This window comes from Rasamsonia byssochlamydoides, assembly GCF_041956645.1.
Source record: "Rasamsonia byssochlamydoides strain NRRL 3658 unplaced genomic scaffold VTN77scaffold_76, whole genome shotgun sequence".
Taxonomy (NCBI): Eukaryota; Fungi; Ascomycota; class Eurotiomycetes; order Eurotiales; family Trichocomaceae; genus Rasamsonia; species Rasamsonia byssochlamydoides.
Genome location: NW_027192459.1, coordinates 60,340 through 73,523, shown reverse-complemented (window position 1 = coordinate 73,523; position 13,184 = coordinate 60,340). Strand labels below are relative to the sequence as shown.

The following is a 13,184-nucleotide window of genomic DNA, read 5'->3' as shown; positions in this document are numbered from 1 at the left end:
AGCAAGTGTAGACGCATTGATGAGGTCTGTCTCATCGAGCTCAACTAACTATATACTCTTGCTGGAAAGGTCAAGGCCTCAGGAGGGCAATCTAATGCTATGAAGATAGCTAATATTTATAGCTTAAAAAGAAATTCCCGAGACAGAATAACTCCAGTCCGTAATAGTAGCATCGCTTCCTACTGTAGCCTCCTTCTCTAAGCAGGAAAAAAAAAAGAGTCGTACAGGAATCTTGACTACTCTTCTTAATATTGAGGTATGATAAGCTTGTCTAACCTATATAGGTTATCTTATCTTGAAAGCTTGAAAAAAAGAACCAGTGCTGATAATTGGGAACTATTGGATTGTCTTTTTTTTTATTTTCTTTTTCTTCTCATCTTCATCGAAGACAACCTGGTGCAAACGACACAGCTAAAATGCCCGCTAGACTAGACATTCAGGTAATCACTCTGATCGAGATAAACGTGTATTATCCCAATTGATGTGGGCGGTCATACCAGTAGGATATTTTTATGAAATTGTCCAATGAAAGCTGTATAAATGAAAATGGACCGTTTTAGACAACTGATTGGCTGCAGTTACTGCGTGCCTGAGGTATCAAATCAAACATTATTTGGAACGTAGGAGGTAACGTGACCGCCCGGGGAGAAACGCGTAGATCGGGGCCGCACCATCAATCGATTGATCAACCTGACGGAGATAGGAGGCATCAGCGGTCCTGTTATCGCATTAATCTTCTTTTTGCATTAAGCATATTGTTTTCATTGCTTTTTTTTCTTTTGCCAAAGATACCCTGTTGCGACTCGCTATTTCGCTGGATCGTGGTTTATTGCTCGACGGAGTTTCGGAGTTGGGTTGGTAAGTCAAGCTTCTGCCTTATTCCATGCTATCCAACAAGCCTTGCGCAGAAAGTGTTTATTTTGGCCACCTCAAGGAAGTTGCACAAGCTTATCCTGTCAATTGTTCTGTTCTGGATTCTTGGTTCTTGGCTTTGCCTGTTGTAAACCCCTGATCTGCCCCTTGATCTTCAAAGATGTCGATCACGTGACTTGTATCACATCTTCATGTGATTGCCAGACAACCATCCATGCATGGCATTCCTTTGTGTAGAGTTGCTGCCATTATGATTTGCAATAAAGCAATAACTGGGTTCAGCTTGATCTCTGGCTAACTGGTCAGCACTGACAGCAGGCTTTTTAATCGGATAATCTGCACATACATATTCACATACCTTGTTTCTCTCCGGCCGCTGCAGTTTCCTCTCTGCATTGTCTCAACACTCTCCTTTGTCAGGCGTAGGACCATCTTGTAAGTCCATTCATCTTTATGAATTCCCTAATATCATCTGCTGAAACATATTAAAGGCGACCTCTCACCTACCATATTGACTGGTGATTCAAACTCACAACTTAGAGGAGTAGATCCCCTGATCATTCACGTGTTTTGTTCATAACATCACCAACATCCAATCAGCATTCCTATACGTCTGCTATATCCGGCGCTAATTTAGCGCGCCTGCATGTCACTGCCTGATCGACATCTGGGCAATCTTTGAGACCTCACTGTTGGGCTCTTCTAGATATTATCATATCAAGGATTAGAGCCTTAGATCGGTGAAATCGTGGTGTTGAAAAATCCAGGCTTATTTGACGGTCACTAAATCTTGTATTCGAAGTTTTCCGGCCCGGATCTGGAAAATAGGGCAATATCGGTTGATCCCAAAAGAATCAAATCTATATTGACAGTGCTCGATATTGAGATTCAATTAATCAGTTTGACGTCTTGAAGCGATTCTTCAGACAACGTCTTGACCTCCCAGTCGCCTGATAATTTGCTATGTAAGTTCTCTCTCCATCCTCCCTGCCACTTTCCATCCCCCCAGCCATCCCATCCTTCCCTGATGTGTGCAAGACATCCATCTTCAACATGGATCCTAACACGCGTCGTCACCGTCACAGAGGCTTTTATGGGTTTGAACTGACCACTCTTGTTATCATCTGTTGATCTGCTGACGTGTGTGCGTGATTATAGTGCTGAAAACAAGCCTATTCTCGGTCGTGAATCCTCAGGTTACAGCAGCAGAGAAGACCAGGACGAAGACAAAGACGGAGATACCTGTGTAAATACAACAACTCCAAAGCGTGGAAGTTCTCCTATTTGTCGACGGAACCCTCCCACTCCAGGAGACTCGGGTTCTTGTAGTCCACAGGATCCCACGGAACGGCTTGCTCAAGCTTATCGGGATCTTATTGGCTCTCCTTACTCCGACGACGAGAGTGAAGAAGACTTCAGCTCAGAAGCAGCTGAGTCTAGCAGGTAAGTCATGTATATCAACAGTAATGGTGGAATGTTCCTGACTCCGTTCTTAGTTCAATCGTTGAAGAGCCTGTCGCGTCGACTCCTCCTGACGTCGAACCATTTCCAGAGTATAAAGACTTCGAGCCGGAAGAGTGGAGCTCTGGTTATTACCCTGAAGAGGGCTTCGTTATCGATTCGTCACCGTGGTCTCGTCCAGTTCCTTGGTTAGAGACTGAACGCAAGCCTACTCCGGCGGGTAACCAGAGACCTCATCGCGAACCCTCCTCACCTCTCTTTCCAAGCTTCGGATCGCCTCTTGATAGCAGAAGCCATCATCGCTTTTGCAGAAAACAACGCGTTGAGACACGTCCAATCACTCAGTCTCGGAAGTTCACCTGCCCCGAGCCCCGTGAAGACCCAGGACATTCAACCTTCCCGTCGCCTGTAGATCTTCCATCTCCTGTCTTCGCAGTAAGTCGGCCTTGTCAGAATCCTCTTGCAAGACCGGCAGTTGCCCCTGAATCTCCGTCGTCTTTTTCTTTTTCCGAGGAGCTTCTACTTCCGAGATCCCCAAAAAGACCACGCGGTTCTACCCAACGTCCCTCTTCAGGACCTTCTACTCCCCTTGCGTATTCCCACCAAGCAGGACGTGAATCAAACAACAGGCTACCAGAACCCGACCTCGGTGCACCTACCACCCAATCTGGCCGAAGACGTCAACTTAGAGTTGGCTCATCTCCTGCTTCTCCGTACCCTGCATATCGCTTCGACACTCGCCGACGCCTTTACAATCCTCTCAATTTTGTGCCCCTTGACACTAGTGGCAGCCACGTTGACTCCTCTGCTGACCCTTCTTCGGAACTCTCTGGCAACGATAAGAGTCGAAAGAATAACGGCAGATCTGGTACATTCGGCGTTGCGCGTTCTCTTCGAAAAGGCTCTTCTGACCCATCGCACACCGTCCCTCCATCCGCAGAACCAAAGAGGAGACAAAAATTCAAGAGAACTGGGTCTTCAAGTTTGGCCTCATCCATCAAGAAACTGTTTCATTCAGGCTCGAGAAAGAATAGCGTTGACGACGCGTTCGAAGGCGCGCATATCTTCGATAATACCGAATTGAATTCATCCAATCATAAGCAAAACGGCCATTATTACGCAAGTTACCACCCTGTCCCTCGCGGTCAAGCTAATCAGCCAACTGCGGAACAGCAAAAGTTCTTCTCGTGTCAAGCTACACATTGCACCTCCCCAGTGTGTGTGCCCAAATTTGAGGAGCCAGGCAATAAACCCGTTGAAAATCGGCAATCTCCGACATTTGCCCATCGGGGAAATCGTTCAAGACGAGAGTTGCCTGAATTTTACTTTCCTCAGCACCCTCAACGGGCGGACATTCCGCATTCCGAAACTGTTTCTGACAGGCCGTCTGTGAAAATTATCTACCCAGAAGAGTCTTCGTCCACCCAGGCGCTTTCCCCAGCAGATCTCTTATCAATCTTTCAAAACGACCCTGCTCTAAAGATGGATCCGTCGCGGGCATCCCGTCTCTTAGACCCCACGTCGGCTGTGGCGACGATCACGAGGCAAAAGGCTGAGGCCATCAGGCTAGCAAAAGAACAAGCGGCTGCTGTGAAGGAGATGTGTCGACGAGCAAAGACAGATGTCCCGCCATACGAGTTCGAAGAGCTGATTGGCAAAGGTGCATATGGACGTGTATACAAAGGGTGAGTATATTATCCCTCGTCTATGTCCTCCTTGTCCAGCTGCATTACTAACGTCCCATGTAATAGTCGTCACCTGCCGTCCCGCGATCTCGTCGCGATCAAAGTGATGGAGGTTGATTCTGCAGACTATAAGATCATCCGCGACATGAAGGATGAGTCGATCAAAGACTTCATCCACGAGATCAAAGTCATGAATCAAGCAAAGGAGGCAGGAGCGAAGAACATTAATATGCTTATTGAAGCGATTTCCATACACTCGCAGTTGTGGGTGGTGTGTGAATACTGCCCCGGTGGAAGCGTCAAGACTCTGGTAAGTTCTTACCATCACCTTTACATTTCGCTTTATAGTCCTCATTGTCGTTTCCGTTTTACTCTTATATCTAAAGGTTCAGTAGCATTTATGCTACTGGAATACGAACAGTCTGCTGACATCTGCAATCCAGATGCGAGCCACGGGTGACAGACTCGAGGAGAAGTTTATCATCCCAATTGCCAGAGAGCTGGCGGAGGGATTGAAAGCAATCCACGACGCTGGCATCATTCACCGGGATGTCAAAGGTAAGAAATCTTATTACCTCAACCTGTCTACACATAGATTTTTTGCTGATAACATCTCATACAGCCGCCAACATCCTCATTCATGAGGAAGGGCGATTGCAGATCTGCGACTTCGGAGTGGCCGGGATCCTCCAATCCAAGCTTGACAAACGGTCAACGTGGATTGGAACTCCCCACTGGATGCCACCAGAGATGTTTCGTGGCGGAGAGGCTCACCAATACGGCAGTGAGGTAAGGAACCTTTCTGGTTGTTGTCTGCTCGCCCACCGTTGCTAATGACGATCAGCTCGATGTATGGGCCTACGGCTGCACCCTCTTCGAGTTTGCAACGGGCAATCCGCCCAATGCGGGCTTGCGAGAGCGGATGCAGATCGGACGGCAACTCACTCGAGTCACGCCGAGGCTGGAGGGGGAGGAGTTCAGCCAAGAGCTGAAAGACCTGGTGGCCTTCTCTCTCAACTCCGACCCAGCGACGCGTCCGACGATGGGCAATATCCTGGAGCATCCGTATATCGCGAATTCAGCCGAGGCCTATCCCACCTCGTCGCTGAGTGAGCTGGTACGGATCTACTACCAGTGGGCTCAACGCGGTGGCCAGCGAATTTCCCTGTTCCACCCAGGGGGTGCCGCGGCTGCGGAGTTCCCAGGTGACGATCCGTTGCTCGACGAGGACTGGAACTTCAGTACCACCGACGGGTTCGAACGCCGGTATTCGATCGTCGATTTCGACCAGCTGTCCGCCTCGCTGGCTGAATTGCAAGGGGAGCAAACCCCAACTATCGGCCAGGCCGAACACACATCTTCTGATGACACTCAGAGTAGGGAGATGACGCCCCTCGAGAGGGCCAACTTTGACGAACGCGTCAGGCGTGGAGCTGCGGCGATGGAAGGACTTTTCAACGAGGACAAGCCGACCTACAAGTACGAGACGAAGAACGACTTCGTGCCCATCGAGCAGAAGCAGCGACATTCGGACCTGCCCCTGCGGACCGTCACCGACCGGTCATCTGTCACATCGACCTTTATCGACATCAACCTGGGTTCCTTTGATTCATCGCACTATGCAGCCGGCTCAGCCTCGAACCAGCCGTTTCAGCTAGCTGATGCCGATACCATCCGAGCTAATCGTTCCAGTCTGCGATCGAACCGCAATTCGAACTATGAGTACTCCCGGGCACGCTCAGATAGCACTGAATCACGAGACTCGTTCTACTACCAGCCGCCCAGCGGGCCCCGGCCCCCTACGATGGATTGGAAATTCCCTACGATGATGCAGGCCCCGACAGATGAGGAACAACCTGAAAGCGCGAATTCCACGGACACGTACAACCAAACTGAGAGGCGCGCGACTAGAGACTGGAAATTTCCGGTCATGACACCAGACGTGGATGAGTCGCAGGACGTGAGCAGAAGTGACAACATTGATGACGCCACCATCCGACCTGTCCACACTCAACCCCCATCCACCACGAGCTTCTCTCACGGAGGCAACAACAGTTTCGACAGTACAGGGGAATCGCGTCCTTCCACTGCCACATCTACGGTTTCTACCACCTCAGAGTACGATCCATTCCGATTTGACAGGCCTCCAACACCACCTACACGTTCGTCCTCGCTGCATAAATCTTTCTATGACACCGCCGCATATCCTGACTTTGAGACATCATCTGTTCTGGACGGACCGGGCCCTGACCATGAAGATCCTCCCCCCGAGCCTGCCTGGCAAGAGAAGGGTCCTACTCCTGTCACCTACCAGGCATTCCATCCGGGTGTCATTTTGAAGCCAGAAGAGAATATCCCGCCTTCTCCAGTCACAATCCCTCCATCAATTATCTCTCAAGCCACCACCGTCGTAGAACCCCGAGAGCCGACGTCAACTATCAACAAAAACGATGCTCCCACGCTCATCTTCCCTGACATCCAGCCCCCCAGCGCAGAGAGCCTGATGGCCGGAGCTGACGATTCCGTGGTAGTGGGCGAATTGGACCGGCTGCTGGGGGACTTTATGGAAGCGCTGAACGTGACCGCCGAGGCTGTCCGTTCGACGAACGTCCTGCCGCGTACTCGTCGGACGAGAAATGTTTCTGGAAACAGGGAGGGTGGGCAGCCTGAGTAGGTGTTGCACTCGATCTGTCGCAGCACATCACTCGATCGATCTCGATATCAAGTCGCAGACGACCAAGGAAGGCTCTTTTGACACGTCATCCATTCATTCCTCTGGTCCAGAACGATATTACGAAATTTCCATAACATCCAATCAATCAATTAATCTATCAACTCCTCATCGTCATCCATCTAACTTACCATCAATATGGTTCCCTCCGTTTTGTTTCCTCTCGGAATGGCGTTACAAAAGTTCTGTTATTGGATCCCAGTTCCTGGTTCTTTTTTTTTTCGATTCATGGCGCACAGGAAGGTAGCTAAAAGAGTAATGAATGGAACGAGATCATACGAGAGAGGGAGCAGATCTGGGTTTTGTTTCCTTTTTTTCCCCTTGTGTGCGCTACAGCAATTTTTTTATATTAGGCGTGGAATTAGTTTCTTCAGAAAGATTTATTCGGAAATGAGAATAGTTATGGTTATTATCCTGAAAGATGTTTAAAAGAAAAAGAAAGAAAAAAGTTGGAGAGAGAGAGAAACCGGTAACTCAGGCATGTATAAAATGCCCCAAGTATCACTCAACCAACCAATCAATCAATCATCCTTGAGCTTGGTGGTTGTCCACGATCGTAAAGTCGGCCATCAGACCTAAATGGTCCGTAACCCAGACTTCCTCGTCTTTGTCATCGTCTTCGTCTTCCTCTTCCTCTTCAAACTCAAACTCGACACGAATTTTGACTGTAACCTCAGCCCCGATCCTTTCCAGACTGTTCACTTGTAGTCCCCCGCAGAACAAGACTTTGTCCATCCTGCTGCAGCCAAATCGTCGGCGCGTCTCCTCAGGTACCTGCTGGCCCCAGGTGTAGCCCTCCTCGGTATCCTCCTTGCCGCCGAGGACGAGGAACGCATCCTGCAGACCGGCTTCGACGGGCGCGGTCCGGTCTTCGGGTGCAAAAGCGTTGAGATCGCCCGCGAGGGCAGATGCATGGGGCGCTGGAAGGCCGTTGGGGTAAAGTGCTTGTTTCGGACTAGGTCCAGAGCCGTGCATGAATGTCGACGCCAGTTTCATCTGCCCAGGTCGAAGCGGCGGGTTGGAGACTAAGCTCTCGAGATGGGTGTTGCAGAGACGCAAAAGCAACGCTTTCTCAGAGTCAGAAGTGCCTTCCTCTCCGGACCATTACCATCACCACTACTATCTGATCCTAATAAATCCCCTAGTTAGCGGTCTTTGACGAGACTGATCCGATGCTGCTACATACCTTGAGCAGAAGTAGCCGGTTGCACTGAAACATCCACAAAGAGCGCATCACGCTGCATCCTCGTCGAACCGTAATGCACTCGGAACACCCGTTGCACTTCGAACCGCTTGTCGATCAGCGTGGTGGTTCCATAGAGGGCGCTCTCCCAGAATTCGGGCGTCAGATCGGTCACGTAGAAATGCTCTCGGATCCAACCCGCCTGCTGGATCTGTGCGAGATCGGACTCCAGCATTTCCTGAAGCAAGATCACGACGGGAGTCGTAGCTGTTGTCGATGTCGATGTAGTCTGCTTGTAGAGCTTCTCCAGGTACTCGAGGGCGCCTGCCATGCGCTCCTCGGCGTAGGGCACCAGCGCATCGATGTTCCATGTGATGAGGCGGAATTTCGATGGAAGTTGTGATGATTGAGCAATATCTTGTGCTGCTGCTGCTGTATCGTCTCTGTGTACTGGTACCCAGCTGCCATTCTCGAAATGATAGAAAGGCTGCGAGAAATGGAACCCATGATCGCTTGCGTCTTGATTCCAGTAGCGATGCCGGAACGCTGGTCGACATGACTACGCGTATCTTTTTGCGCGAAATCTTGTTGAAAGGCACATGTATGTATTTTCGAATTTGCTGCAAGGCAGATGAAATCATGGATGGATTAGGCGTGTATGCATTAGGCATTCATGTCGTGACTTAGCTTTCAGCTGCAGCTGCAGCTGCAGCCTGATGATGACTCTGATTAATGAGTGTCCCCGTATTAATTAACGGGATTGGAAAGAGCTACCTCACTGTTTTCTTTCAATATCCCTTTTGCTTTTTCCTTTTTTAATTTCTCTCTGTCTCCGTCTCTCTTTCTATCTTTTCTTTTTTTTTTAAAAAAAAAGATTTTTTTTTAAAAGAAACAAAGGCAGTTGGAAGGATACCACCAAAATAGATGAACTCAGTCCATTCTGCGAAAACAAAACTCCATGCACATGGAATACGCACCTACGGTACACCTACATACTAAAACACATCAAAATCTTACTTAGCTTTCGGTTGATCCACTTGGTTCCTGTAAGCTTTCCTAAGGTTGGACGGCTAGGCCAGCCTAAACACGAACGAGTCGACGGTCATCTCAGCACAGAGACACTAGTCAGCCTGAAGCCGAAGAGATTATTATTATTGCTGATCGTTCTTCTTCCTTCCTGTTGGACAGACAGAAAAAAGGATTTTTATAAAGGAGGTTTGTGCGTAATGTGTTAACGGTGTGTGTTTCGTGATAGGAATCATTATCCGAGGGAAGACGTCATCATCACCATCATCAGCCTTCGCTGGCTGGCTGGTATAAGACTTAGATAATCAACACATGTTTTTTTAATCCTGTTCCTGAGCTTTTATTTTTTCATAGCTCAGAATTTCTTTCTTCTTTTTTCTTCTATCAAAGTTAGATAATAGATACATATACCAAGTACCTCCCTAGATATCTATTTATCTGGCATGGTATGATTTAAACAACCGACGACCGTTCTAGGCATCAGTATCTATCTTAACTATCTACCAATCTACCCGCCTACTCTTCCAGCCTCAGTCAGTCACGATTATTTGCGAATACAGCTGGTGGACACCAATATAATCTTCCTACTTCCAAAAAATGTGGGAAATCATCGCCGGCGCAGCAGCAGGTGTCGTCGGTGTGCTCGTCGCCTGGGTTGGCTGCGGCTATCTGGACCTGAACCTGGGCGTGAACCCGTACGAACAACGACAACGACACCTGCAGGGAGAGAGGGAGAAAGATGGTGGTGGTGATGATCTCAACGACATGACGCCAGGAGAGACGAAAGTATCGTACAGCGTAAAAAGTACGTTGCCACTCCTTTATCTAGTACAATATCGAACTCAGGGATGTGTAGTGCACATGCACATGTGTACGCAGTTTACTGACAATATATCAAACAGAAGGGGCACATGTCTCAGACACCACGACCATCAAAGATGATATGAGCGTGGAGAGGGATAGGGACAGTGATAGGGTCCAGGTTCAGCATGAAGTGGGCTCTGGCTCTGACTCTGACCAGGTTGGTGTGGTTGGTGGTGGTGGTGGATTCTTTGGCAAGAAGAGGGAATTGGTTAATATGTCGGTCATACCATGAGCCTTTTTTTTTTGGTTTTGAAATGGGAGGATTGGACTGGATGGAACCTGTCTGTCTATGGCTTGTGTTATCGTCTTCATCTCTAGTTTAGAGTCTCTTCTGTCCTAGTATTGCTGTGGGATAAATGGATAGAATGACAATGACAATGATTACGATTTAACATTGCCTTTTCTGTCAACGCACATAGTTAACTGTGTCTCTCTCATGGTAAAAGGTACTGGTCAATAGGAACTAGACATTACCTGACTGAGTTAACTGCCAAAACATCCCGAGGTTTTGAGTTTGAAGCATAAAATGAGCAGAAACATAAGCGTAGAGTAGAAAACAGCAGTCCATTTTGCTTGTGCAGGAGTCAAATGTAAAAGAGCCCAAAAAGATCAAAACGAAGGTGAATGTAGTAGTTGTTGTCGTAGTAAACTTGACAGGGTAAAAAAAAAATCAAATGCAGGCACAAAAGCAAACCAGATAATCGTACATCTCTCTCCAACTTTTATTCGAGTAGAAAATCGAAAAACTGGAAGAATTGTCAGATAATACCAGAGTGAACCCATCTCAGCCCAATTCATCATCAACTGAGGTTTAGTGCTGAAGCGCAAGAGAACCGTCGATCGTCGCACCTGCTTGCGGTATAAGATTGCTGCATAACCTCAATTTCTATACCTATTCCTCGTCAAAGTCATCCAGAACTTGAGAGCAAAACCTCTCGTAGTACTCTCGACCTTTCCATCCGCGGCGCGGGTTCTTCAGGCCCACCGTGGCCCAGCGTTCTGAACGCAGACGAGAGATCCGCTGTTGCTTGGTCTCGTCGAGCAGGGCACCAGGGATCGCAAACGAGAAAGAATGGACAGATAACGCGCCTGAACGGAGACGAGAACAGCTGTCACCCTGGTCTTTTTGTCGTTCTTCTAGGGGTCGAAAGCTCCAGAAGGACTTCGAGCGCGGACATCTCGTCGTTCGATGGATGTGTTGGAGTTCCGTCACATTCGCGATGAGGGCTGACACAGTCGCAATATTGGAACGCAGCTGTGCGCCAAAGCTCTGGATTAGGTTGTTGTATCGACGTATTGCTTTACCACGTCGAGGTGTGAAGGTTAAATCGTTCCGGTTCGTGGTCCCTTTATTTGAAGTCGACCCGCGTGGACCTTTCAGTCGATGCTGTTCTTCTTCCGATTGGAAGATGAAGTCATCGTTCGAGTTCCAAGATGCGACTATCTTCAGTGGAAGAGAGAAAGGTTGGGCTCTTGTTTTCATTCGTGGCGGAACAGGTGACCCAGTAGACTTCATAGCTTCCTTGTTTGGCGGAAGAGTGTTTTGTTGACGGACTTTACGGATTCGCAGTGGTGACGGCATGAGCTTTTTCGGACTGAAACTCTGTTTAGGGAGCTCGAAGGAACAACTTGCAACTTCTTTGCCGAATGTCTCCAGAGAAACGAAGGGATCATCTTCTGCGAGAAACGGAGATTCAACTGACAATTCGATCATGCGGGAAATAGAGCCAATGATGTCCTCAATTATGAAGACATCCTCCGTGTCCCCCGAGGAAGGTGAGGAAGTCCACTCGTCTGAAGACCCGGATTCAGGCTCCGGACTGCTCTCTGGGACAGGTATGAGGGGAGGAAGCGACATGTTGCACGCCATGAGGTGATCCAACGCCAGTTGAAGAAGTGGAAGCTTGCTGCTAGCATAATGATGAGCCGCTCGACCCAGCATCTCGTATGAGATGGCCAGGTAGAATTGGAGATATGTCTTGTAGACGGGATGAATCTGAAAGTAGTCCACCTCAGTTGTTAGTGATCAATTGCCATCATGGTTCTATTCAATCGGTGAATCACGAACAGGTCTCCTTGCCGTATCCAGCAACCGGCTTGCCCGAGTTGCACACTGCTTGTATTTGCGATGAAGATACTGCTGCTTGATCCCATATAGAGCCACCTTCCATTCGCGTGCAGTCGTTGGAGAGAGGGTCTCATCGTCTGGTACAAACTGCGATGAGACTGGAGTAATTGGAGCCATTATTGTTAAATGACGCTTTCGAGGGATGGTTGTCCAAAAGATCAGGAATACCAGTGGACGTTCAAGGCGCTGCCATGCTTCAGAATAGAATCAGAAGATGGTCTTCAGAGGATGCTGTAGCCTTGATCATGAATGTAGGGAAAACTTGAACAATACAAGGTTGCATTCTTGGGCTGTCGAGATATAGATCCAGGGGAAGGAAGGTGTTGTTGACGCGAGGCGGATCGCGACGTGTTCGAGACGTGCAAGTCAACAACGCTCAAAGCAGAATACCCTGAAAAGAACTAGTCATTTTCGATGCGTTTACTCATTGATGGTAGGTAGTGGCTTTTTATTGATTTCTTGGCTAGAATCACTAGATAGGACTGACATATGACCGAATCTCGTTGATTCTCTTGCTGTATCGTCGTCCAGTATAAACTTTTGGCTTATTGAGCAAAGGTTGGGTCAGGTTTATCAAAACCTCGGCTTCGAAAAGTGGCTGAGGAAGTTCTTTTCACGATGTGTCTTCAACGGCCTTTCACAGCATCCGCATTCTCGTCCACAACAACCGCCCTCGCCAGCGCAGAGACGACGTCTCCACGGAGAAAATCTTGCGTCCCATCTCCGCGAGGCATCCCACTCCCTCACCCAAGGCCCCTTTGGCTTCTCGAGTTCGAGCCGGTGCTTCGCCCTCTTGTGATACCAATACTTCTGATCAAATCCCTTCAATTCTTTCTCCCACTCTTCAAGCTGGAGGGTCTCTTCATCCGTCAGTAGTCGAATTTCAGCCGTTTTTACCCGAGCAGCGACCTCCTCTTTCAGGTATATCTCGCGCTGGAGAAGAGAGCTGCCTTTCCACAATTCGGTGTTCATCATCTCGATCCACGCACATTGCTTCTGCCGACTCTCATAGGAGTAAAAGATGCTTTGAAGCGACGCAGTCTAGTGGCCAAATCATAACGACCTTTCTTTTTCGAATATCTTCTCCAGTTTTGCCGAGTCCTCAGGAGATCGAAAGAGATATGCCATTTTCTTTTCTATGGCGGACGATGATGCTGTCGAAACCGCCCCTAATAGAGAATAAGAAGAGAATGATTGTGAGAATTCAGGTATGAAAATAGAACGACTAGAATC

General features: G+C 48.5%; 5 protein-coding genes across 5 annotated transcripts; 2 read left to right on the top strand and 3 right to left on the bottom strand.

Annotated features, from left to right (window-relative positions):
- Positions 1-3,816: 3,816 nt before the first annotated feature.
- VTN77DRAFT_8671 (uncharacterized protein) lies at positions 3,817-6,693 on the top strand (the record flags this gene model as incomplete). The annotated part of the gene is made up of 5 exons (XM_069425194.1): positions 3,817-4,019; positions 4,086-4,329; positions 4,463-4,577; positions 4,642-4,808; positions 4,864-6,693. 5 exons carry the CDS (start codon positions 3,817-3,819, stop codon positions 6,691-6,693), a joined length of 2,559 nt encoding a protein of 852 aa, XP_069274443.1.
- A 582-nt stretch (positions 6,694-7,275) lies between these two features.
- On the bottom strand, positions 7,276-7,746 carry VTN77DRAFT_8670 (uncharacterized protein; the record flags this gene model as incomplete). Its single annotated transcript, XM_069425193.1, has 1 exon — positions 7,276-7,746. One exon carries the CDS (start codon positions 7,744-7,746, stop codon positions 7,276-7,278), a length of 471 nt encoding a protein of 156 aa, XP_069274442.1.
- Positions 7,747-7,775: 29 nt separating this feature from the next.
- VTN77DRAFT_8669 (uncharacterized protein) lies at positions 7,776-8,264 on the bottom strand (the record flags this gene model as incomplete). The annotated part of the gene is made up of 2 exons (XM_069425191.1): positions 7,776-7,879; positions 7,937-8,264. 2 exons carry the CDS (start codon positions 8,262-8,264, stop codon positions 7,776-7,778), a joined length of 432 nt encoding a protein of 143 aa, XP_069274441.1.
- A 1,292-nt stretch (positions 8,265-9,556) lies between these two features.
- On the top strand, positions 9,557-10,055 carry VTN77DRAFT_8668 (uncharacterized protein; the record flags this gene model as incomplete). Its single annotated transcript, XM_069425190.1, has 2 exons — positions 9,557-9,764; positions 9,862-10,055. 2 exons carry the CDS (start codon positions 9,557-9,559, stop codon positions 10,053-10,055), a joined length of 402 nt encoding a protein of 133 aa, XP_069274440.1.
- A 660-nt stretch (positions 10,056-10,715) lies between these two features.
- On the bottom strand, positions 10,716-12,068 carry VTN77DRAFT_8667 (uncharacterized protein; the record flags this gene model as incomplete). Its single annotated transcript, XM_069425189.1, has 2 exons — positions 10,716-11,819; positions 11,892-12,068. 2 exons carry the CDS (start codon positions 12,066-12,068, stop codon positions 10,716-10,718), a joined length of 1,281 nt encoding a protein of 426 aa, XP_069274439.1.
- Positions 12,069-13,184: the final 1,116 nt, after the last annotated feature.